At 42.5% G+C, this 9,408-nt stretch overlaps 1 protein-coding gene across 3 annotated transcripts; it reads left to right on the forward strand.

Moving 5' to 3' along the window:
• The first annotated feature begins 700 nt into the window (after positions 1–700).
• Positions 701–8,601, forward strand: kcnk4b (potassium channel, subfamily K, member 4b). Of its 3 annotated transcripts, none has more exons than XM_084028812.1 (8): positions 701–756; positions 1,848–1,980; positions 2,219–2,495; positions 5,330–5,444; positions 5,554–5,714; positions 5,817–6,003; positions 7,052–7,194; positions 7,284–8,601. In XM_084028812.1, the coding sequence occupies exons 3-8, from the start codon at positions 2,307–2,309 to the stop codon at positions 7,875–7,877; spliced, it is 1,389 nt and encodes a 462-aa protein (XP_083884938.1). In that variant the 5' UTR covers positions 701–756; positions 1,848–1,980; positions 2,219–2,306; the 3' UTR covers positions 7,878–8,601. The 3 variants fall into 3 exon arrangements, with proteins under 3 accessions (XP_083884938.1, XP_083884937.1, XP_083884939.1); XM_084028811.1 differs by lacking the exon at positions 701–756 and adding an exon at positions 782–970; XM_084028813.1 differs by lacking the exon at positions 701–756 and adding an exon at positions 1,501–1,549.
• The last annotated feature ends 807 nt before the right edge of the window (positions 8,602–9,408 follow it).

Consider the following 9,408-nt stretch of genomic DNA (forward strand, 5'->3'; position numbering starts at 1 on the left):
GTACATCAACATTCAAACAAACGTACCCAAGTTAGGTGAAGGCTAGTTGTCATGGACAGACCTTTCCTGATGTTGTTAGGTGGATATTCACTGTAATGATATAGTGATGTAATTCATCATTAATACTATTAACATTTGAAACCAGGAACACGAGGGGAACCTTTGCAGAGAAAGAGAAAGAAAAGAAAACCAGTTGTTCTGTCCAGCAGCTTGTGTTGAAGATGGATATTGACAGCAGAGCGTCTCCCTTGGCTTCACGCTGCAGAGTCGGCAGTGAAACACCAATCAGATCTCAGGGAATCTAAAACTCCTAGATGCACTGATGTGACCACAGCCACCACCGCATTGGACACTCGAATTCACAGAAGAAAACTATGGAGTATGAAAAATTCTACAGCCTGGAGCAAATGACGCTGCATTATGTCTTCATGTCAGTATATATATATATTCACACTCGAAAAAAGAAACTGATCCAACTGGAGTCTGAATAGATCCAAAAACTTGGCTCCAGCTTCTTGATCATCATCATCATCATCTGTGCTGCTCTCTCTTGAATTCACTCTCTCACACTCCCTGTAAAGTCAGTTTGATTTAGGTATATTTTTCTCTCTTGAGTGCTCAGCAGCAGCAGCATCCTTCCCCACCCACACACACACACACACACTCACACTCACACTCCTCCCTGCACGCGGCAACTCATGAAACAGTCCGCATGAGACGACTGGTACTCCAGATGCTATGATCCTTGGTTTTGAGGTAAGCGCACATGGCTGGACTGTCTGGCGCGTTGATCAGTGCCATACATTTCACGGAGCCCGAGGGACCCTAAGTGGTAATAAGACGGGATCACTACGGCTATGGCTCGGTTGCAGCGGCAGCAGCACTGCTGGCACTTGATGCGAGCCATGAAATAATTTCCTTTTGTCTAGCGGTGTCTAATCTGTCTGGCTTGTGTTGCAGTCTGAGGTAGGTAAGCATCTGATAAACTGCTGTTTTTAACTGTGTAGTTGAGCCAGAATATGCTTCAACAGTGTGTGTTGAACAAAAATGTGGATCATTGTCTTCTTTAAGGAATTTAAAAGCTTCTAGTTAATTGTCACTTGTGTGCTTTTGTATTAGTCTTGTATAGACCTGTATATGAGCCAGGCATTTAAATCAATCTTACTAATATGAGTTCTACATCCACTGTTTACTTCCAGCTATGAGGTGTTCAATTTGGTAAGTGAGTATTGTCTTTGTGTATTCCCAGCAGCTGTAAAACTCTGAGGACAGAAGTGTATATTTCGCTGTCACCGTGACAGTTTATTGCTTTAATTTCGGTTCTGCTGACTAAAGAGCTGCTGTCACAAACTTAAGAAGATGGGAGCTTGTTTTTTTTCTTCTTCTCTTAATTCTGGCGTGCAGTCCAGGGATGCAGAGTGAATTGGAAATGGCAGGCCTACTGGTCCAACTGATAAAAAGCTTTCCCTCTTAAATCACTGCTGAAATTTTGGGACAAAAGGAGTTTCGGGCACGTTCATCAGTTTCTCAGCTCCGTTGCTTAAACAAGGTAAAGATGTATCGGCGTGTAGAGCTTCATTTTCAGGTTTAAATGAGCATGCCTTCTTGGTTCAACACACTGAACCAGGTTCACGTTTATCAGCATCATGATCAGCTATGTGTGTGACTCTGCCACGCCTGAGGTCCACATTGCTGTTGCCTGTCATTGAGGATTACTACTGACAGCTTCTCTGGATTCGAGAAAGTCAACTCACTGTTCTTCTTCTCTTATTTCTAATCATTGATGTAAATGCGGAGAATGCTGAACAGCATGTGAAAATACACTATGTGCCTCTGCTTCTGTCCAGTGTCCCCTACTTCAGAGTGCGAGGTGAGTGCTGGACTCCCCAGCAGCTACGGATCCAGGGACGCCATCCTCAAGCCGGATGCGAAGAGGGACTGGAAGAGACAAAGACGTGACAAACTAAGGCGGATTGACAGGTAAACTTAAATATAAAGGGTGCATCTACTGTATGTGTGTATTCATGACATCTGACATCTGTTAGAAGCGTCGGGCAGGTCAGAAGGATGGCGTTTTATCGGGGATGTTTCACTTCTTGTGTGTCAGCAGTCCATTTAGTGCCTCATGTGCAGCTAATAGGTTGTCTGCTGCAGCTCATGGTTGCTGTCAGGTGCTGTGGTCAGTATCCTTGTGTTCATGTGGTCGCTGATGTTTCAGCTGCAGCAGCTGGGATCCGAGCCAGACCAGCGCCGAGGCTGGCAGAGGGAAAGAGCAGCCTGCGTTCGAGCTGAGTAGAGGTGCGGCCATGCGCTGCTCCACCCTGCTCGGCATCCTCACCGGGGTGCTTCTCTACTTGGTGCTGGGAGCTGTGGTGTTCCGCTCGTTGGAGACTCCGCGAGAGGAGGGCAAGCACATGCATCTGCAGGACACGCGCAGGGACTTCTTGTTGAACTTTACCTGCATGGGTCCAGACGACCTACAGACCCTCATAGAGGTACAGCATGTCTTCTCATAAGAGCCTCATTATTTAGTGTTAATTTGGGAGTGTTTCCAAGGGTTTAACCAGGGAGCAACCTCCGAGTCTGAAAAGTGAAGCCAACGCTGAAGTGCCTTAAACTTGCATTCTCTCTGCTGGCCATCAGGGGGCGACTCTTCTGGTTGGCCAAAAGAAATCCGATCGCATGGAAGTTATATAAGAAAATGACCCTACTTCTCATTTGATTGATTGTCTCAGTAAACATTGTACAATGTAACATGATGTTATGGTCTCATTCTCTAATTTCAAGTCTACAATACAGCATGATGTTCATTTAGTAAATCATGGTCCATTTAGAGTCAAACAGGCCATAAAGCAGGGGAAGCTTTTAGGGCGTGGCTACCATGTGATTGACAGGTTGTACCACAGCCTCGCTACCGATGCAATTATCTTATTATCAAAGATTACTTAAACTGTAAACTGTAAATTTTACCTTGAATTGTAAAGCTAACTTTTTTAATAGTTTCACACCAGAAGCCAGATCCAGTATGGTTACTGCTGCTGCTTGTGTTAGTCAGATCCAATTGTTCTTGTGCTCCTCCACAGTCCAAATATGGTCACTTCCTTCCCTGGTAGCACCAATTCCAAGATGGCAACAGCCAAAATGCCAAACTCGAGGCTTCAAATCTGTCGTCCACAAAACAATGGGTGACGATGACTATGTCCTCTTCTTATATTGTATACAATCTATCTTCCCCTCAGTTCATGGAGCTCTTTGGGGGTCTTGATCCCCAGGTTGGTAGCCACTGAAAAATATTATAAACATAACTTGTGAAAGACTTTATTACTGCAGTATTTTCTTCCTTTTATAGTCATGCATATTTCAGCAGTTTGATTGCTAAATGACTTTGCAACATAAAAAGCAACTTTGTGGTAACAACCGCTGAGATGCCATGAAATGACTATTTGAAAATATATTGAAGCTGATCATTTAATGGAATACTTTCTTTATTGTTTATTATTTTAGTGAGTTAACATTTAGTGTGATTTCCCCCTTGCTATTGGTCATCTAAATCTGTCTGACCCACAACAGAGTCTGAAATTTAAAAACTGAACACCGCTTGTCGCTAAATATAAATTTTGGCCCGACTGCTTCATGTCTTACTCTGACAATGCAACTTATCATACTGAATCCGTTTTGTGGGTCCCCAGGGCGACCCTTCAGCTCTGTATATTGTTTGCAGCCGGCCAGTGAAGCTGTCTGGGACCTTTGGAGCGGTACAGTACAGTGCGAGTGTGTGCCAGATAACAGCTCTAGTATGTTTGTGTGTAAGTGCATGAAAGCCGAGCGTGACAAGCCGGCTTGGCAACCGTGCTGTTTGTCCTTGCTCCAGAATGAAAGTGGTAAATTATGGTTTTAGCCAGTGACATTTGCAAAGAGGTTACAGGGACTGAAGAACATGACATAAGTGGTCACATGTTGTTTTTGATTGTTTAAAGGAACAGTAAAAAATATCTTTAATGCATCCTGTTTACTGATTAAATCAAAACTGGAAGGATAATGGAGACATGTATCATGGTTCATGATATTCAAATTAGATGGATGATTAATATGGAACCTCAAAGTGTTCAATATTAAACAAATAAAAACACTGTTAAAAAAACAAATAAACAAACAACAATATGTGAAGAAACTGAAGACATCATTGTTATCTTTAGTTTCATAATAACTGAATCTTATAGTTCCTTTTTATTACATTATAAGCATTGTTATTTTAAATGCCCTAAATTATAATGACTTATTATAATTACACAATGTATTCATTTATTTTAATGACTTATTTATTTAATATTGAACAAACCAAGGATAAAAGAGTGAATGATTAAATTTAATTTAAAAAAATTCTCTTATTCATCTTTTAAGAAAAATAAATAAATTCAAAGCATCTGGTGGCTTTCTTGATGAAGAAAAAAGGTTTCCTCTACAATTTTTCTCCACAATCATAGTAATAGAAATACACACACATATAATAAACATATGATCGACTCTTCGTTGCTGCCTGAAATAAAACAAACAGAAGTCATCTCGTTCAGGAGTGAATCAGGCAGCTGTTTAAGTCATTCTTCAGATGTTGTCGAGCTCAACAAGCAGCATTGTGGGTCAGGTTTCACTAAACCAATGCCGATGTTTCAACAGATCCTTATACTGCAATCTGTTCACATCTTGGGTAATGTGAGGTCAGGCTTAGTAAAGCACGGCTAATTTTACATCTCAAAATGTGCTGTAAGTTTGGCAAACTATTGGCCGGGCTTCCACTAATTAAGAGCTTCAGTGCTTCAGTAATTCAAGTGAATGTTCAACTGGAATCGTAAACGAATAGAAAAGAGTTGGGACACATATGCAGCGGCGTCAGTCCATTAGACGGCATCACCGAGACACAACCCTACCGCTGTGAGTGTAAACTAATGAATCGCAATCATTCAATCACAGCTTCATCGTACTCAGCTCTAAATTCAGACGCGTGTCTTCAAGTTTGTATCGACACAAAACAGATAATTAGATCAGGAATTAGATTGTGTGTGCTGGCAGTGGAGTTCGGGACAGAATGGAGCCTTCACGGTTGTAAATCACCGGTCCCTTCTTTGTCCCTGACAGCCTGCTGATGCCATGACAATGCATTTTCTACAGAAAACCAACATTACTGGACTACTTAGTTGGATAACAAAGACATTCACGCTCATGTGTGTGCCTTTGAAACTATCAACACGTCAGATATGAATCATGTGTAACATGTTAACATCGACATCTGAACTGTTTCATGAACTAACCACTGAGATGCATCCCATTGCAGGAAGTAGTGGAGGCCGTCGGTGCAGGTGTGGATCCAAGCAGCAACATCACCTTCGTCAGCCAGTGGGATCTGGCCAGTGCCTTTTTTTTCTCAGGGACTATCATCACAACCATCGGTGTGTGCCAACATACATTGATTGAACTGTGAGTGGAATCTGTTCTCTTTCTGAGCATTTTGGCGCCTTTAAATCGGCTGCTCTTCCACCTCTCACCCCACACGTTCAGGGTTTGGAAACATCTCCCCCAAGACGGAAGGAGGGCAGCTGTTCTGCATTTTCTACGCTCTGGTGGGAATCCCACTGTTTGGTATCCTGCTCGCTGGAGTTGGAGACCATCTGGGTACCGGGCTGAGGAAAACTGTTGCCAAAATAGAGACTCTCTTCCGGGTCAGACCCCCAACAGACCTTTCACTATCTTTTTTGCTTGCACTGCACAGGTACTCGCCTTTATTTGTCTCATCCTGCTATATCGTTTCACCCTGCTGACAGAAATGGAGAGTTAGTCCAACCATTGTAAGGGTGATCTCAGCCGTCCTGTCCATCCTGCTGGGTTGCCTGCTCTTCGTCGCAGTGCCCATCCTGGTTTTCCAAGAGGTGGAGCGGTGGACTCTTCTGGAATCGGCCTACTTTGTAGTTATCACCCTGACAACAGTGGGGTTTGGAGACTATGTTGCAGGTATACGACACTTTATCTGTCGACCAAGAGTTTTATTTTACCTAGCTTGTTGTGATGTCAACAGACTCTCTAAAGGAAAAGGAGGAAGAGTACCTACCTTGGGAAAGGTCAGCATGTTTACATACAAAACATTTAAGCTATGTTGCCATCATAACACAATGTTTATACACCATCCAAAAACTTGCATTTTATCACTGTCTCTGTGGAAATACAAGAAATTAAATCTGCATTCAAGAAAAGGGAAAGAAAGAGGTTGAGAAAAGAGTATTTAAAGGGCCAGTGTGTAGCATTTAGCATACGTAATATCCACATAGGGAATGTTTCCCTTCATATCCCCTCATACCCATCTAGAACATGACATCATGGTAAAAATTAGAATAACCTGTAAGCAACTTAAGCTGGCAAATGTATAGAATAGAAAGTATGACATTGTAAATCCTGGCCTTGTCCTGCATGCAGAGAAGAGAGTAGGGTGTATTTTTGCCTGGAGTTCATGTAAGAGCAGAACTTGAGCCAATCAGGGGGGGTACCTCAGAGGACAAACGTCTAATCAGTACATTCACATTAAAAAGCCTTTAAAAAGAAAAGAAAAAACACCTTTCACACTGCTGATATCTTGTCAACACTGGACATACTCTACACACACATATGCACAGATCAATAAAAATGTACTCAAGACGTTTCCCTTTTTGTGCAGCTGAAGTGAAAACATAACTTCTGTTACAGTCTAATCTCTAATCTGACCTGTGCTATCTTTTGGGTATTATTGCTTTTTTGTTAAATGTATTGATCCGTAGATGAGTATCAGTATAACTTAATTAGCCATCCATAAATATAACTGTCAGTTGTAATGCATTAAGTTCACTTAGCACAGAGAATTTTCATTTACCTCATACATTATTTGGGATTCTTTTCTTGCAAGGGATGAATTATTGATCATCTAATATGCCACGTAGTATCTCCTCTCTGAAATGTTTATTTAAAGATGAATGAATGTGTTGACTTGACCCACTGCTACTGTACACTGTGGCTTTGTATCTTCTCGAAGGGGATTCTGGGAATGCGGGGAGCGACCACTGGTACAAGCCTTTGGTGTGGTTCTGGATCTTGCTGGGTCTTGCCTACTTTGCATCTATCCTGACAATGATTGGTAACTGGCTTCGAGTTCTGTCTAAGAAGACCAGAGCTGAGGTGCTTCCCGTCCTCTCATGTCTGTTTTCATCATGTCTGGTCTCTGCCACTTCCTGTCCATCATCTCTGGTTTTATCCTCTTCTCTTAGATGGAGGAGCTTCGAGCCCACGCCACTGACTGGACTCAAAACATCCAGAATATGTCGGTGGATTTTCGCATTGCAGGAAAAATGGATGACCCCTTCAAGAGGCGCCGGCGAAAGCGCCGCCACGGCCCTCGCCACAGCGTGTCCGCTAATGGGGCCCCTGAGGGAAAAGAAGAGCAGCATGAGAGTCAGACAGGGTCTGGGTCTTACTCCTCGTCCTCCTACTCCTCTAATGAATCAGGTTCTGGATCAGAGACAGACTCTCAGGCCACTCAGACGGAGCGAGTGCCTGAAGAAAAACCTGCAGAGATTGAAAAGAAGACCCCTCCAGATCCCCACCTGTCTCAGCCTCTGGACTACTTTGGGGAGAACCTTGCCTTTATCGACGAGTCTGAAGATGCCCAGAGTGCTAAGCTACATTTGGATCCTCTACTGAATACATCACAATCCAATTGTAATCGCTCTCGTCCACACAAGAGGAGACGCCAAAGAAGACCTGTTCCACTGAGAAGCCCCAAAATCAATTGCTCAAACCGAAACAAGAAGGAGCCCAATGGGAACCCCAAACCAGTTCCAGGTCTACCAGTAAAGCCTTAAAATTGAAGCTAAATACAGAAACCCTAACTGCTAGCACAAGTATCGACTTGAGAGGCGTTTGACAGAGGAGTTGCAGCAATTTATCTGTGTATATGTACTGCTTATTTACAGGCACTTAAGATGAAAACATGTTGCCGAAGCCTTCGCCACTTGTGGTCTGCATTTAATGCTCTTAGCATGCGAGTATGTATGCCTCACTCCAAGATGATGAAGTGATTCCAATTACTCTCTGAGGAGTTACTGCTCTCTAGTGGGCCAAGTCAGAAATGCACTACCACTCTCTCAACACAAGGGCTCCCACCTTTTACTAATCCAAAGAGTCGTGCAAGGAATAAGACCGAGCAACCAAAGAGTAGTGTGGTGCTCGTGTTAAAGAGGGCGTGTTGTTCTGAGACAGTTACTCTTGAATCCTGCCAACAAGCTAACAGGTACTAAACATGCTCTTGTACATTTTTTGGTATGGAACATTTTTTTAAATACTGTGTACAACCGTAATATTATGCATTTTGATGGTCAAACGCATTCATCCTACTGTACTGCATATATGTAATAAAGATTTTTTTTAAATGACATCAGCGCTGTGTCTTACAAGTAAGTGTATTCTCTCCGGCACATTAGCTCCTCTGGGAAACGTGATAATAGCAGTTGAGCAAACATCATTTTTATCATCACATGTTGCGTTAAGTGTCCTGGTGCACCAAGAGTGGCATCACACACGAAAAAAATAGGTCAGCACGCCTGAAAGAAAGCTGGGGTCGGGGAGAGCGGAATCACAATGGTTGATGTAAACTGATCAACCACAAATCACACAGCCAATGAAAACCTTTTTATATATTTAGTGTCTTAAAAACCATCTCAACTGGCAAAAGGTGAAGAGGAATCACTTTCTAATTTGGGGAGCTGTTGGGAAAATAATTTAGGTATTAATAGCTGATATGTTCAGACAAAAACTAATCACATATGTAAGCGTAACAAGAGGAAGAGTCAACTGCCATGCTTGACCTGATGAAAAGTCAGAGGAACATCAGAGACATGTAAATGTATCCTCTCGCCATCATGAAGGTCTATAATAAACCTAATGGCAATCCATTGATTGGACACAAACAACCAAACTTTTAAACAGATTTCAGGCAATATCAATTGTTTTCTAAATTAAGTTCTCAGCGTTTTGTCAGTAAACTGGAATACAGGCCTTATTTTGTGCACAGATTGGGAGGATAGAAACACTCATGTGACCGGTTTAGGTTGGTGGAGACAGGTCAGGCGGGCTGCAGGATTTGAATAGCATACATACAGTACAGCATTATGGATGTACTATATAAATGTCCTTCAAGTTGTCAATATGGCTCTTTTAGCATGTGCTGTCGCTCCTCAGTTAATCCATGTAAGTGATACTCTGCTGGAAACTCTACCTTGGCGTTTCAATCGTAAAATGGCACCAAGGACAAACATGGTGCTGCAGCAAACTGTGTCTGCAGTTTTTTGTTGTTGTCTGTGATTTATTTCTTAAAGAAAAGCTGGTGACACGAGA

This window comes from Eutrigla gurnardus (assembly GCF_963514095.1).
Source record: "Eutrigla gurnardus genome assembly, chromosome: 15".
In the NCBI taxonomy this organism is placed as follows: Eukaryota; Metazoa; Chordata; class Actinopteri; order Perciformes; family Triglidae; genus Eutrigla; species Eutrigla gurnardus.

Bases quoted from the DNA above. Each gene is read 5' to 3' on its own strand.
- kcnk4b (XM_084028812.1), top strand. From the start codon at position 2,307: ATGCGCTGCTCCACCCTGCTCGGCATCCTCACCGGGGTGCTTCTCTAC. The intron at 5,445-5,553 runs GTGTGTGCCAAC...CCACACGTTCAG, and splicing joins GACTATCATCACAACCATCG to GGTTTGGAAACATCTCCCCC. The intron at 6,004-7,051 runs GTATACGACACT...ATCTTCTCGAAG, and splicing joins GTTTGGAGACTATGTTGCAG to GGGATTCTGGGAATGCGGGG.